General features: G+C 35.1%; 1 protein-coding gene across 3 annotated transcripts in view; it reads right to left on the reverse strand.

The window, feature by feature from the left end:
• Positions 1 to 17,379, reverse strand: part of TXNL1 (thioredoxin like 1) — a 32,104-nt gene that overhangs the window by 5,155 nt on the left and 9,570 nt on the right. For all 3 annotated transcript variants that reach the window (XM_007116356.3, XM_028480269.1, XM_028480270.2), the window contains exons 2-7: positions 15,684 to 15,780; positions 13,334 to 13,507; positions 7,386 to 7,508; positions 5,662 to 5,731; positions 3,571 to 3,743; positions 1,180 to 1,284 (exon numbers count right to left, since the gene is read on the reverse strand). In XM_007116356.3, coding sequence (XP_007116418.1) covers positions 1,180 to 1,284; positions 3,571 to 3,743; positions 5,662 to 5,731; positions 7,386 to 7,508; positions 13,334 to 13,507; positions 15,684 to 15,780 — 742 coding nt within the window. The remainder of the gene's footprint in view (positions 1 to 1,179; positions 1,285 to 3,570; positions 3,744 to 5,661; positions 5,732 to 7,385; positions 7,509 to 13,333; positions 13,508 to 15,683; positions 15,781 to 17,379) is intronic.

A 17,379-nucleotide genomic window follows, 5' to 3' on the forward strand; every position in this document is an offset into this window, starting at 1 on the left:
TTCTTCTGACCTGTCATTACGTGCATGTCAAACATTTGACGTGACAGGTCTAAGTAAATAACTGTTCCTAAACCTCCCAAAAGTTAACTATGCTGTGAGACAGAAAAATAGCAGTTGGAAAATGACATTAAAATATCTATTGTCAAGGTTGTCAATTTTGCAAAAACAGCATACAATTTTATAAGCTCATTCACCGTTATGAAATTTTATGACTTTTTCTGTTATTGGATTAAAATTAGATCTGCAGTGCCATCAAAAAGAATACGTTTTCTGGGTGTTGCATGGCTCCAATTCCCCAAACAGGGCTCTAAGTTTTAAGCCAGGTGCCTCTTCCCCCAGGTATTGGCAGTGCTAGGGAAACTCTTCCTCTCTCATAATCACCCCAAGTTCTAGACTGCCCGCCAGATGCAGCCATCAGAAACACAGTAAACCTACATCTCCGGTGCTGCTGCACATTTAGTCTGTGTACAGCAACTGGGTTCTGTACTGATAAAGTTCTTGGCAGTACATCTATGATCTGGGGTTGTATATTTTAAGAGTCATCCTAAATGAACTGTTAACCAATTAGAAGGAGTTCCAAGAATGAAAAAATGTTCTCTTTCCTAAAGGTCCCAGGTAACTTATAAATTCTTTCACAAACTTTAGGACTATGTCCTCAAAAACAAAAAACAAAAAACTTCACTGAATACATACATATATTCCTGTTCACTGAATAGTTATTTGCTGAAATGTGTTCTTTCAGCACGAAGACATGGTTTGAAAGCATCTCAGTGTAGTAAAACTGAGTCCATTCTTTTTGATTAAAATTGTCATTTTAAATGTTTTCATCAGAAACAATGATAATCGAAATCTTAATATAAGCAAGCAAAGTTCTTAAAAATTCATTAATAATGATTTAACTTACTACTACTATTTTTCATTATTTTTAACTACTTTCTATAACCAAACAATAATTTTTACCCCTCTTATTTGGATGCCATTCATTAATAGACACTATATCAGTAGGACTTATTTTTATTAGAGATTTTGTTTAGTAAGAAATCTAAAAATGTGATTAGAAGAACCTACTGTTCTGTTTAACCTTATAAAATTTCATGACGTATGATTTTGATAGCTTTAAAATTATTTCTTTAAAATTGTTATTTTTATTTCTCCTAGCTATCACTTAAACAAACTTACTCGTTTGAAGTCATTCATATTTGTTGCCTGAACTGGAGTCCCAATAAAAGTAAAATATGAAATTCTTGTTGTTTCTTCTTCACCTTGATTGGACTGAACAAATATCTACACACACACACACACACCAAAAAAGGAAAGAATTTTTACATTAATGATTACACTCCTTCTTTTATAAACATGCTTTAAATTTAACCAATTTCCTTAGGTTATTAATAAATATACCTTCCATTCTTTGCAAGGATTAATCCGAATTACATTTAGAGTAGTACTCCCATAGCATTATTAATTCTATTGTTTGCCCAGCTATTCTTACCTTCTCCAGGGATGTCATGGCAAGACACTCACATACACAAGTTCTTGATGATTTAGTGTGATGGTGTGGAAGGGTCATAGTTAAATTATTTACAGAGAATGTTGAAAGAGTATGAAATTCATGATTACAACGGGCAGAGTGCTACTGAAACTTTACTAAAATTATAATTTTTCACTGAGGAAAATCTCTGCAGTTATATTCTTTCTGATAATCCTTCATTCATTCTATTTCCTACAATTTTAAAAGAAAAAAATAGTACTGGAAATAGGGTCCTAAAAATATACTGTGGCTTACATGTTTTTTTAAGCTTGGCTCTTTACCCTTTCTATTTAAAAACTCCCCTCAGCATGTTAGGAGACAGAAACTTTACTCATAGATCCTTTTTCAATATATTGGATTTTTAAAATTTGCTCTATTAAAAAAAATAATACTCTACATGCTGTCTACTTAAGATTATTGCCTCTCTTGAATTCAGCAACATACTTTTTTCATTCTCAGATGGCACTAAGCAATTAGTTTTTGTTGTTTTTACGGGAAACCACAGATTCATCTCAAACTGAGCTATTCAACTAAAAACTCTAAGTCTACAATAAGTACACTATTAAACTAGCTCTCTATTTATTTGCAATGCTTTTTAAATCTAAGCACAACAGTTTATATTTACTGCTTTTAAAATCCATCTACTTATTCTGATTAGACTTCCTGATCAAAACTGTCATTTCAATTTCAATTTCAATTTTATCACCAAAAAAAGTGACAGGCATGCTTTCTGTGTTGGGACTTAAGTCACTGACTAAAATTTTGATTTTGATAGGACACAGTGAAGACTGTGAACCTATCACAAGATAACTATGTTCAATGATTCTCAAAGACAGAGGAGATTATATGAGGATCTCTGGGTTTAAAGGGCTTTTCCAATAAACAAATGCCTTCCTCCCATCACTAAATAAAGCAACAGGTGTTATTAACTGAATGTTACAAATAGGAGTAAAGTCAAAAAAATACCATTTTCTTTAATTTCATCTGGGTAAAATATTTCAACTACTGAAAAGTCAACTTTATATAATCCTTCATCTTACCACTAAGTATATTCTGTGAAATTCCACTGAAAACCTCCTCAAATGAACACATGCTATAGCATTCTTCTAATTTACAAAAACCAGAATCCACTAACACAAAGAAATCACGTTAGCTTGGTATGCCTTGTTCTCAAGTGACTCTGTGCTGCTTCCTACTCCTTTTTCTAGGTATTCTACTATTCTTTTATAACCCTCCTACCCCCTCCTCTGAAGGAACGGGCTAGGGTGGACGGGTGGTTTAGAAACATGTGTTGGGTTTTAATACTAAAATTCACAAAAGCAATTAATAACTGCTAAAAAGCTGCTGCTTTCTTAATGTAAATTAAGATAATATAAAACTATCTTTTAAAAGTCATTTTTACTGAGATCACGGCCACTACACTATTAAAAACTTTATATTCTAGAAAAGTAAATTGGACTTTACAAACGTGTCATCACTCATCACCAGGTATGAAGGAAGCACAAATACCTTCTTTTTAAGTATAAATGTTCTAGAATAAACTTTTAACAAAAGTTGCCAAAAGGGCCTCCCTGGTGGCGCGGTGGTTGCGCGTCCGCCTGCCGATGCAGGGGAACCGGGTTCGCGCCCCGGTCTGGGAAGATCCCACATGCCGCGGAGCGGCTGGGCCCGTGAGCCATGGCCGCTGGGCCTGTGCGTCCGGAGCCTGTGCTCCGCAACGGGAGAGGCCACAACAGAGGAAGGCCCGCATACCACAAAAAAAAAAAAAAAAAAGTTGCCAAAGATACATACGTAATATATATATATGTAAACTGACAAATCCAAAAATTTTTTAAAAATCAATCCGTCTTTCCTCTTTAGGGCACACAGATGAATTAGAAAGAAGAAAATTTAATTAGCTCATTAGACATGTTTATGCATTTCAAACCAAGTGGACAATTACTACTTTTAAGGATCACTTGGAATCAGCTAGGATACTAAAGATGACATGAACTGTCACCCACAACCCGTTAAATATATCTGAATAAAATACTACTTACAGTTACACTGTTAACATTCTGAAACTTTACATAACGAAGTGGGACAATACCATCTTCTTTAATATCATCCTCTGTTAGTTCCAGAGCTTGAGTTGGCTCACTTCTTTCTGCCTCTTCAAAATCCATAGACCGGGGTAGATTGATAAAAATTTTTACATACTTAGGACCCTGACCTATAAAATGGTAGAATAAAATTAAATGCCAACACCAAACATACAATACTTTGTTCCCTTTATCATTACATTCACACCATACAAACAGAAGGACATAAACACATATGCACATAACTACCTCTACCTTTGGAAATTTTAAGAAAGTCTGAGTATTTTCACAACCATACTTTTTCCCCCCTCTCAACAGACATTTACTGGTATATTCTTGGCCTGCTAAAACTAGACTAAGTACTAGGAATGCTAGATGAAAACACATACATATATATGTATATGCATAACATACAGAGTTCTTGCCCTCAACTATAAAAGACATACTATGATACATGTACAGCTCTCAGTGAGGAGGTATAGGGAAGGTGGCAGTGCAGTCTGACAGCACATGCAGGCTGACAAAGAGTTTCATAAAAGAAATAACATTGACGTGGGTCTTGCAGTTGCCATCAGTTGGTACATTTTGTTATTTAGGAGGAAAGCACTATCAGCGACAACAATTAGCCAGAAGGAAATTAATTACACAAACTACCAAAATTCATCTTAGGGATGAGGATGTGCTCAGTGGGAAAATCATATTGCTAGAATGTCTTAGTCCTTTTAACTTCAGACCAGTGTTTTGTGACTGATTAAGGAATCTTAAGATAGTCACACTGCTTACTCATTTCTATAGCATTTGCTTTTATAAATACTTTGCATTCTCAGAATAAAGAAACAATTTTATTAGTGAAAAATCATTAATACACGAAAATTTAGAATAGCAAATGATAAGGGAAGGCTACCTGATAAGCGCACTGTTTCTCCCAATCAACTAAAAAAATCAAAATCCTAGTCCCCACTCCCCACCCCATGCCCCCTCCCACATCCACCCCAACCAGCAAAAAACACTTCAGTAAGAAACAGAAAAAAGGGGGTGGGAGGGTGAATAGGACAATTCTTTATTTAATGGAAAGAAAAATTCCAAGTCTGTACAATCATGTTTACAGCATCATAATATGTATAAAGAAGATGAAACTATAATTAGAGCACAAATAGGAAGATCTAGAGCCTGTCTTATCACCTGTAACAGGAGGAATGTGAAATAATTCTCCCAGTTCTGATCCTGAAAAATAGCTACCTCAAACCTAGAATCTTTAGTTGGAAGAAAGGGCTCCCTCATTTTCAGTAAGAGGGAACTTAAATTCTAAAATAAACAACTTTGGAAAAAGGGTAAACGTTTCTTTTTTTATTACTTTCGGTCCAATAATCTCACATTATTTGCCCACTGCTCTGTTCTAAGAACAATTTCACTCCTTCCCAAAACAAGAAATCTTTACCTCTATTTAATAAAAAGTTTTAACCTAAGTGTCCATCAACAGAATGGATAAAGAAGATGTAGTAAATATATATACAATGGAATCCTACTCAACCATAAAAAAGAATGAAATTTTGCCATTTTCAACAACATGGATGGACCTCGAGGGTATTATGCTAAGTGAAATAGGTCAGACAGAGAAAGACAAATGCTGTATGATATCACTTACATGTGGAATCTGAAAAATAAGACAAACTTGGGAATATAACAAAAAAGAAACAGACTCACAGATAAAGAAAACAAACTAGTGGTTACCAGTGTGGAAGAGGGGAGGGGGGAGGAGCAAGATAGGGGTAAGAGATTAAGAGGTACAAACTACTACGTATAAAATGAATAAGCTACAAGGATATACTGTACAACACAGGGAATATAGCCAATATTTTAGAATTACTATAAATGGAATAACCCTTAAAAATTGTGAATCACTATGCTGTACACTTAAAACTTACATAGGAGTCATACATCAACTATACCTCAATTAAAAAAAAAAGAAAAGAAAAAAAAGAAAGGTTTTAAATATGTGCTCGCAGGTCTACAGAGAAGAAAGTTAAAGAAAAGCTGCCCGTTACTCACCATTATCCGGCCCTTGAAATTTCATTGAATAAAGCTTAACAGGCTGATTGAATGCCACAGTAATAAGGAGCTGTGAAGAAAATAATAGTTTCATTTTTAAAGGGCTGTTGAACACCTTAAATAACACAATAGCTAAGGAGATTTAAATAATTAAGAAGCAGACAAAATTTAATTCATCTAACAAAACCAACGTAATACAGAATATCAGTAAGTTGAAAGTAACTTGATTAGGTTGACATTTGAGAAATACATTAATGTATTATTCTTATAAAGAAACAACAAAATTTAATAGAATTAACTAAAATTATATGTAAGAACCTAAAGTCTTGTGACCTAAAACTGATAAACAATCTGCTTTCCAAAACAATCAAACAAAATCCCCAAATTAAAATTTAAACTATATATTTTAGCATATTAAGCTTATTACTTTCCAGAACAATTTATTTGTGGAAGCATCCACCCACGTCACTTGACAATTTGGAGACAATGCACACAGGCTACGTGGAGAGACTAGACCTCAAATGAACTCTATTTTATCCAAAACTCAAGAGAACAGGACTCACAGCTCTAACAGTAACCTCCAAACCTCCATCCTAAATTTATTTGACTAACTGAATCTGAAAAGCCAGGTAAGGGAACTGGAACACAAAACAATGCTGAAATGCCTATCTCTGATTCATTCACTCAATCTTTTTTCCAGCTAAAATTCTGTCTGATGTAGTAGGTACCTATGCTTCTACCCTGGGAGGAAGATTTCAGGGAAGCTGTAGCCAGTCCTTCTGATACGCACCACCACATTATTTTCAGGGCACCATTTATAAGGAGCACAATGTGAATGATATTCTCAAAGCTATACAGTAAGGTAGCTCTGGCTGGAGCAAAGAAAGATGGGATTTGGATTTATGATTTCAAATCACTGTGGTCTGTTTGCTTAAGAAAATACTTAAATTACTCCCTTTGGTTATGTAAGTAACTTTTATACTTGACCTGTAATTGTGTGTCAGAAAATAAGCATGACACGCTTAGAGACTTGAACCACAGGTGAAGAGGATTATGAGAGTAGAAAGCTAGAAGCAGATAAAGTCAGCAAGAATACGACACCTTCTTCCTGAAGTCACTGAAGAACCATTTAACTCTTATAAGAAAGAGAAGCATGATCAGATTTATATTTTAGAGAAATAACTTTTGTGAACATGTAAAAGATGAATAGGAAATGGGGACAAAGCAGAGGCAATGGAATAGAAATTAGATTAAGAAAAATAACAGTCAAGATGAAGACAGAGATGGCTTGATAAAGGCAGTACTATACTACACTACTTCTTCTGGGACAATAATGCTGGGAAGTGTAGGGAAACACAACAGGTTCACATCTGGGAGTGAGGACTAGACATACAGGGAGTGCTCATCTAATTAGTTTCTATTTCTCAGGGACAAAGTTGTGTAGGAAGTATGAAGGCAAGTCAAGAATGAACAAAAGGACTTAAGAAGAGTGAAGGCTCAACTCAGCCTTCGGGGCAATCCAAGAGATCGGCGACTTTCCGTAGTGCAGCTGGCAAAGAAGAACAAAGAAACGAAGGGGGTCTGCAGGGTCAAAGGACAGGGGTGAAGTTATAAAAAGGAAGAAAGAAGTGAGCATCTGGAAAAGAGAAACATGAAATCATAAACAAGAAACAAGAGCAGGCATAAATACTGATAATCCCTACAAGCCTTAAGCATTCCATTACCTGTTCATCACAATCAGATTCCAAGAAGGTCATGTCTTTTCGTAAACAGTTGTCAAATCCATGCTCGTCACTTTCATTAAGACATTCACAGCCAGCTTTGTTAATAAAAGGCATTAAATCCATCTGAAAAAAATTAAACCAAGACTTTAGGCAAAGCATTTGGATTTGGTATAAAAATCTTAATAAGAAATGTAAATATGTAATTCTTTTTAAAAATTGTACAATATTATGTTTCCGGGGTACAACATAGAGATTAACAATTTTTAAAGGTTATATTCCATTTATAGTTACTATAAGATACTGACTATTCCCTGTGTTGTACAATACATCCTTGTATGTGATTCTTTTGTTTTTAAACTTTTTATTTTATATTGGAGTGACTCTCTCTTGATTAAGCAATTTTAAAGAAAACTTCTACCTCATTTAAAATAGTTACTAAAACTTTTATAATAACCCTTTCATTTGAACTTCTAACTGACATCTACCACTAATAATTAAAGCCAAATGTAGGCTTAGCCCACTTAATAAGAATCCAAAACCAAGTCTTTAACACAAAGATTATTAAATGTTGACTTAATACATTTTTAAATAACAGTGTTTTGCAGTGGAAAATATGCAAATTAAAATATCTACAGAATATCCAAAGAAAGCTTACCTCCCTCTTCTAGTAATCATGCACTCTTTAAACCTATATCCGTGAAGAGTTTAAAGATGAATAGCAAATAACTATTTAAAAAATTATCATGGAAAATTCCAAACATACACAAATAGACTAATACAGTGAACCTCAGGTATCCACCTCCCAGCTACAATAATCATCAACTCACGCCCACTCTTATCTCACCTTTACCCTGTAACCATTCCCAACCTTTCTCCCAATTATTTTCAAGTAAATTTTAGACATTTTTTTCATTTCATTCATGAACATTTCAGTGTGTTCACAAGAGATAAGTACTCAAAAAAAATCCTCAATATCATTATCACAACTAAAACAATGAATAATATTTTAATATCATCAATATCAATGTTCAAATTTCTTCAACTGTCTCATAAATGTTTTACAGTTGAAATTACTTAGTCTCAGAGTAAGAATCCAAGAAAAATACAAATACCGTATTTGGTTAATGTCTCTTAAATCTCTTTTAATCTATAGTCATTTAGCCCATAGATTTCTTATATTCTGGATTTTGCTGAGTGCTTCCCTGTGGTGTCATTTAACATTTTCCTGTACATGTTTTGGCTAATACTTTCAACACAACGCCACAGAGTTGTAGTGACAGTGGTCAGCCCTGTCTTGTTTCTGACTTCAGTGGGAATGCCTCCAGCACTTCCCCATTAAAATTTTATTGAACACTTTAGGAATAAATAGATACTGCATTCTGTCAAATGCTTTTTCCCCATATTAGGAAATCATGATTTTCCTCCTCTAGATTGCTGAATTTTGTTTACTAATATTTTATTTAAGATTTGTACACCAATATTCCTAACTGGAACTGGTTGGTAGCTTTCTTTTTTGCTGCAAACTTTGTCAGATTCTGGGATCAATGTCATAACTTACTTCAAAAAGAAATTTTTAAGTTTTCTCTATTTTTATACGGTCTTTAGTTGCAGTTAACACCAGACTACCTGATCTTTAGAGATTTGGTGGAATTTCCCTGTGAAGTCATCTTGGTATTTATGGAAGAGCTCTTTTACTATTTTCTCTACTTCCTCAATGGTGATTGGTCTATTTAGGAGTTCTGCTTCTAGTGGAGTTGATTTTGAAACTATTTTTCTAGAAAAGTATCCATTTCATCTACTAAACAAAAACTGTTTTTAAAGTTTACCAGTAATTTTAAAAAAATTAAAAATAAAAAAATAAAGATTACCAAGTATTCTAAACTATCAGTTACATGTTCACCATTCTATCAGTCTTTATTACGAATACTAATACGCATTCTAATACATGTGTATATAGTTCTGAAAGACTAAAGAAAACTTTACATTTCAAAAAATTATCAATATGGTAATAATCCATTAGAATAGACCCTTAATTATTCATAGACTAGCCTAAATGCTTCCAAAGCCAAAATATTCTTTTCTATTATATCAAATGTTACATTGCATTAGATGTTAAATGTATTACTCAGGGTAACAATGTAGCCAATTCAAAAAGGGAGGTAGGAAGAAAAGGAGCACTACATAGCTAAGTTCTACTATTACAGAATTATTCTGAACTTCTTGAACATTTGCCTTGAAAATGTGACAAAATCTTTCAAACATTTGTCTACCATCCTACCAAGATGCCTCTTCCATACTATATGTAGGATCAAGACCCCAGGCTTGAAGACAGCATTGCAGTCATACTTCCAATACCTTAATGATGAAAATAAACTAAATAGGTAAATAATTTAAAATTGCTTTTTAATTTATCATGGGGCACAGAAAACAAGTATCATATTCGAACAGTTGCATTAAAGTGCTCTGTTATACAACACTGTCTGGGACAAACTGGCATAATATTGTATACTTCACATAACTGCAAACTGACATATTTGGAAAATATGTAATTGGAAATAAGTATCACTACTTATGCAATCAACTTGCCAATAATGAGGAAAGAATCATGAGAAAACAATCAGACAAATCCAGACTGTGGGACACTGTGTAAGACAAATGATCCAGACCTGCACCGTTCAATGAGATAGCCAGCCACATGTGTAAATTTAAAACTAAATCAATTAAAAATAGATAAAACTAAAAATTCAGTTCCTCAGTTGCCCTAGTCACATAAAAAAATGTCACATGTGCCTAGTGGCTACTACAGTAGACTGGTGTTGCTTTAAACTTTAAAAAAAGGCAGTCATGGGACTTCCCTGGAGGTCCAGTGGTTGGGACTCTGCGCTTCCAATACAGGGGGCTCAGGTTTGATCCCTGGTCAGGGAACTAGGATCCCACATGCCGTGTGGCACAGCCAAATTAAAAGGCAGTCATGAAAGAAAAAAGGCAGAGAGAAGTTTCTAGACTAAAGAACACTAAAGAGATTGACAACTTAAATGCAATGCATGACCCCTGATTTGATCCAAGATTGGGGAAAAACAGCTATAAGAGAATTTCTTCAACCTGATAAAAGGCATTTATGAAAAACTTCCAGCTAACATCATACTTAAGAGTGAAAGACTGCATGCTTTCCTCCTAAGACGAGGAACGAGTCAAGGATGTCTGCTTTCAATACTACTGTGGAATAAGTCACTATAGTAAGATAAGAGAAATAAATAAAAGACATTAGGATTGGAAAAAAATATTTTTCCGAACTTCAATAAACATATTAAAAACTCAAAGTCATGATGTTTACAAAAACACTGTATTACTTCCGATTTTTTATTAACCTTTTGAGTATCATACCCTACATCTTTTGTAATATCTCAAACCCCCCTAAGAGAGATATTTCTTTCTTTCACTCTGGCTCCAGTCAAATCAGGCGTTTCAAAACTATAGGATGTGTGAAATAAATAAATAATTATATAGCCTTTTAGCGTTAAAACGTAATGAGAGAAAGTCTTTATTCTAAGAAACCTAAAATTTTATTTTAAAATTGTCAATACATTTTTGTAATACTTATATTTAAATCTACTTTAAGATACAGGTTTTCATTCAGTTTCCATTTGTGTTGTGAAAACAATGCCGCTCTTGGGAACACATTACCAGTTTTAAATATTTAATAACCCTATAAGACCTATAGTTCAAAACTTTTAAAGTCTTCATTGACACCTGCTGGAAAAAAATGAAAATGTTTTTAACAGCTTTTTACTTTGTATTCATAACATCTGGATGAAATTAAATGTCTTATTTCCTAAAACTTCATTTTTCCCTGCTTATTTCCTACCCAAAGCCAAAACCCTGATATCACACTTAGCTGATGTAAAGAAGTATCGCTGTAGCTAAGCAGCAAGACTGTTGTGCCCGTAAGACTTTTTCATGCAAAAACCCTTACTAATAAAGGAAAAAAATACAAAGAAGTAAACACAACTGTTTACAAGTCAAATGATTTCCAAAATTTTCCAAAAGGTGTCATAACCCTGACTTACACATGTTCATACTTTCTAACTGAATATTACCATTTCAAATTATAACAGTTCTATTTTAAATAAATATTAAGTCCTTAAAGTAATTAATGCCACTACCACATGTTAAAGACACTTTCTGAAGACACAACTCCCCCTCCACCCATACACACAAAAAGAATCTCTCATATATACCTGACTACAGGTTCTCCTTATTCAACATGAATTTAAGGGCCTTACATAATGACTGGTAGCTCCATGGCAGGCCTGTTTTAATGTACTTGGTGGACTTCCCTGGTGGTCCAATAGTTAAGAATCCTCCTTCCAATGCAAGGGACACAGGTTTGATCCCTGGTCAGGGAACTAAGATCCCACATGCCGTGGGGCAACTAAGCCCGCACACCACAACCACTGAGCCCGCAAGCTCTAGAGCCCATGCACCACAACTAGAGAACTCATGTGCTGCAACTACTGAGCCTGTGCACTCTAGAGCCTGCGTACCACAGCTAGAGCCCACATGCTGCAACTTCTGAGCCCACACGTTCTAGAGCCCACGCGCCACAACTAGAGAGAAGCCCTCACACCACAACGAAGAGACAGTGCACTGCGACGAAAGATTCCGCATGCCGCAACTAAGACCTGACGCAGCCAAATAAATAAATAAATAATTTTTTAATGTACTTGGTACACATGCTTTCATGTACTAGCTTTAACTTGAGGTAACACTTTTTTAAAGAAAAAATTCATTTTAAATCTGCCAACGCAATAACTTTATAACAAGCAAAATTTAAAAATATATATATAAACATTATTTTGGTATGCAGGTTTTACCAATTTGCATAAACAAGTCAGCTACCTTGAAGTGCTACTTCTGAATTTTACTTCCTTCCTGAATAGCTCTCATATGACAGACACAAATTATGACTATTCATATTAGTTTTCAAAAACTGACGTTTTTAAGTCTTCAAGTTATTATTTAGAATAATAACTCTTAAAACTTTGAAAAACATATCCAATACTAAAGTCACATTTGGTTCTAAAACAAAACCAATAACTAGGGTTTTTAAATAGATACATTTAAAAAGAGAGAGAAAACTTTAGAAACCAGCAGAAAGGGGAGTTCAGTATGTAACGGTCACACACTAAAATTTACATGTCATTTTACACAATTGTCAAAAAGTGAAAAATTTTTCCAATGAAAATTTTTTCACTTTGGGAGGGAAAAAAAGTAAAAAGCAAATGTTTAAAAATGGCTATTGGGACTTCCCTGGTGGCACAGTGGTTAAGAATCCGCCTGCCAATGCAGGGGACACGGGTTTGAGCCCTGCTCCGGGAAGATCCCACATGCCGCGGAGCAACCAAGCCCGTGCGCCACAACTCTTGAGCCTGCGCTCTAGAGCCTGTGAGCCACAACTACTGAGCCCACGTGCCACAACTACTGAAGCCCGCGCACCTAGAGTCCCTGCTCTGCAACAAGAGAAGCCACTGTAATGAGAAGCCCGTGCACCGCAACGAAGAGGAGCCCCCACTCACCGCAACTAGAGAAAGCCCGCGCAGCAACGAAGACCCAACGTAGCCAAAAGTAAAATTAAATAAAAATAAATAAATAAATAAATTTATTTTTTTAATGGCCATTAAAATAGTTCAGAAAGCAGATTAAAAAACAAGTGGCAAAGAAAATTAGGAGGAGAAACTTTGGAAAAATAGTTTATGATGGGGGCTTAAGGTTATAATACACACAGCATAGACAAAATCCAATAGTCAGCTATTAAATTTACTTTTAAAGTTCTTAACTGAAAGTATTCTTAACTAGCAAAAGACAAAACATGAAAACAGTGAACTTCACTTCAACCAAATAATGACAAATGCAAGACATATCATGATTTCACTTTTAATTCTACATACATAGCCTTTTGGAATATCTGTGTCCTCGTTGCTTCCAGGGTCGTTTTCCAAGTGCTGCTTGATCTTTTCCTCTAGTCCCACAGCATCTGCTCCTTGATATTGATCAATTCTCACTTTGTTTCGAAAAAACAGAAATGTAGGTGTTGCTGATATATTGTTGGTGGCAGCTGTTCCCTAGAATTGTCAAGTTAGATAGCATTATGAATTAAAACTAATCTTAAACCACTCTGAATATTCACTCTACATCTCTATGGAAGTTAAATATCACAAGCATGAACTAAAAACATGTAAAATAACTTACTCTTAATTGTTACTTAAGAAAAAACAGGCCTATTCTTAAGGGGCACCACTATATTACCCTTATGTTCGCAACGAAGAATAGCCCGGCATTTTTGTTTTAGTGTTAAGTGCTTCATCCAATAGAACAATCAGCTTCTAACACAGAAATTGCACTTTACAACACCAGACAGTTCTCTCATAAGTGCAGACTGTTTCTCAAATGGAGAACCCCAGAAGTGTATTGAGATATGCCAACACAAACCACTGCTACTAGGAAAAAGTACACATCTGAAAACACAGTAGCCCATTTGTCCGTGAAAAGGAGGTAACACCCTTTGCACTGCAATCCTCATCTAGTTCTACTTTTAAAGAAATGACTTCTGGTCTTCCATCAAAAACACTGCAACTGGGCTTCCCTGATGGCACAGTGGTTGAGAGTCCGCCTGCCGATGCAGGAGACACGGGTTTGTGCCCCGGTCCGGGAAGATCCCACATGCCACGGAGTGGCTAGGCCCGCGAGCCACGGCCACTGAGCCTGCGTGTCCAGAGCCTGTGCTCCGCAACGGGAGAGGCCGCAACAGTGAGAGGCCCGCGTACGGCAAAAAAAATAAAAACCAAAGAAACAAACAAAAAAAACCACTGCAACGGGTATCTTTTTAAATTCTGCTCCAACTCCACGAGATCATAAGACTAGCTACCAAATGAAAATTAATTAGTCACTGATTCATTAAACTCATTAAACTCTTCATGAGAAGTGTAAAGAAAATAGTAAAATAAGTATGTCACCTTGCATATTCAAACACTAGGAAGAGGTACTGCTATATTGTTTCTTAAAAAAAAGCATAAAGTTTACAGAGATGTCTTCTCTAAGCCTCATAAAAAAAAAAAAGATTGACCTTTTAGAACAGTGCTGTCCAAAAGAAATATAATACAAGATACAAATGTGAGTTACACATGTAATTTTAAATTTTCTAGTATCCACAAGAAAAAAGTAAAGAGAAACAACTGAAATCCATTTTAACAATTTATTTTAGTAAATCCAAATACGCAATTCAACAGTCAATGTAAAAAGTTAATGACATACTTTAAGTATTTTCTTTCATACTAAGCCTTCAAAATCCTATGTGTATTTTACAGCACATCTCAGTTTGGACTTGCCACACTTCAAGTACTCAGTACCCAACCACATGTGGTTACTGTACAGGACCACACAGCTCCAGAATACAGCACTTCCAGATCAGAGACAGTGAATACTTAAAATAAGGCCAGGGCTGCTGTCCAGAAGTATGTGATATAAGTACTAAGCAATAAACGTGTAACATAGAGTTTGCACCAAATCCCCAAAATACTTATCTGCAAGCTATATAACATTCTAAGATTTTTTTCCAACCCAGAAATGTATCAAAGACAAAAGCTTCACTGGAAAAAAAAAAAAAGTTACAGAGCTGTTATTTAGTCAAAAGACTACATTTTTAGTGTTGGAAGAAGCCTTCAAAAATTTTTTTTCTCTAACAACTCCTCCATACTTCTACATATGCAAATGCAGAACTGTCACGCAGCCATGCTGACTAAGTAACCAGGGCAATCTACCTACAACACTGTGGCTCAATCAACAGTAACCAACATTTTAAACTTTCTGCTGAGTATGCAGCTTTGGAGCTAGGGTTATAAACTGATCAATTCAAAAAAAACTATATCCAAGAATTCTCTGCCATGGCTTTCTAATCAACCAATGTGTCTATAGTATAAGATATAATTTTAGATTTACAAAAAAATAAACAAAGAAATGTAAAACACAGAACTGCCAGGTGACCTATTAAGTTTAACAACATAATATTAGTTTTGTACCAGAAAAATATTATTAGCAAACCCAGAAGCAATTAATATTGGACTACCCTTCTTAACTAATGCAGCCATAACAACATTTGTAATAATGACGTTAACATAATATTATCCTACCTTCAAAAAAATAAGTACTTAGTGCATAAAGAGATAAAGGATGAAATTACTGTTGAATTTCAAATCAATTTGTAAATAAAAAGACATTTTTTAAAGGACTCTTTTGCCTTACCTGACACTGATGTACATCTACTTCCAAGAATACTGCCTGTGGATACTTATTACTCATAGAACTGAATGCTGGGGCAATCCTTAAACACGGTCCACACCTGTGAGAAAGGTAAGAGATGCTCGGTAAAACAACACAAAAGATTGTACTAATTTATACTCTAAAGATCTTGTTAATTAAACCATAGAATTAAAAACATTCTGATCAACCTGTCTTTAGACTTTCTCGTCTTTTCCACTATACTATTTAGATACACTTGCATCAGTACCACACTGTCTTAATGACTACAGATTTATATTAAGTCTTTAAGTCTAACAGTGTTGTCTTCCAGCTTTCTTCTCACTGAAAGAAATTAAAGATCTAAAAAAATGGAGGAATATACTATACCTATAAATTGGAAAACTCAACACTGTCAAGATGTCAAGTCTCCTCAATTTGATCTTTAAAGTCAACGTAAAATTCCAAGGTTTGCTTGGAAAAATTAACAAATTTAAATTCTAAAATTTATAGGGAAATAAATATCAAGGATAGCCCAAGCATTTCGGGGTTCAAAGCTAAAGAAATTACATTACTAGATATTAATAACTACCAAAAAGCTTTATAAAATTAAGAGTATAAAGGATAAACAAACTCACCAATTTTAAAAGAGGGTCCAAAAACAGACCCATCCCATACACAGTAACCGAACTTCTGAAAAAGTTGACACAGCAGTACAGTGGGTAAAGGATGGTCTTTTCAATAAACAGTGCTGAGTCAATATGGATATCCACATGGGGGGAAAAAATGAATCTTTACCCCTAACTCACACTGTACACAAAAACCAATTCCAGATGGATTATAGATCTAAATGGGAAAGGTAAAACAACAGTTTTAGGAAAAAAATATAGAGGATACTTTCAAAACCTTGGAGTAAGCAAAGATTTATTTCTTTTTTTATTTTTATTTTTTTTTTGTGGTATGCGGGCCTCCCTCTGCTGCGGCCTCTCCCGTTGCGGAGCACAGGCTCCGGACGCGCAGGCTCAGCGGCCATGGCTCACGGGCCCAGCCGCTCCGCGGCATGTGGGATCCTCCCAGACCGGGGCGCGAACCCGGTTCCCCTGCATCGGCAGGCGGACGCGCAACCACTGCGCCACCAGGGAAGCCCCAAAGATTTATTTCTTAAAACACAAAAAGCACTAAAGAAAAAAGGGAAGAATTGATATGTTGGGATATACTTGATAAGCTGGAAAATATTAAGGTTAAGACCTTTTGTTCATCAAGATACCATTTAGAGGATGAAAAGACAAACCACAGACTAGTAAAAAATATCTGTAAAACATATCAAACGTAGGACTTATACCTCTAATATGTAAAAAAGCCCCTACAAATCAATAAGAACACTGACATCCAAAAGAAAAAAGGGTACTCTCAAACTGGACAAATGAGGTTATCCAAACAGTCCATAAAGAGAAAAAGACTTCCTCGGTCACTATGGAAACCAGGGAAATGCAAATTTGGAGACACAAGAGGGAGGAGATATGGGGATATATGTATGTGCATAACAGATTCACTTTGTTATAAAGCAGAAACTTATACTTGATAAGCTGGAAAATATTAAGGTTAAGACCTTTTGTTCATCAAGATACCATTTAGAGGATGAAAAGACAAACCACAGACTAGTAAAAAATATCTGTAAAACATATCAAACGTAGGACTTATA

Source organism: Physeter macrocephalus, chromosome 19, assembly GCF_002837175.3.
Source record: "Physeter macrocephalus isolate SW-GA chromosome 19, ASM283717v5, whole genome shotgun sequence".
NCBI classification, from domain to species: domain Eukaryota; kingdom Metazoa; phylum Chordata; class Mammalia; order Artiodactyla; family Physeteridae; genus Physeter; species Physeter macrocephalus.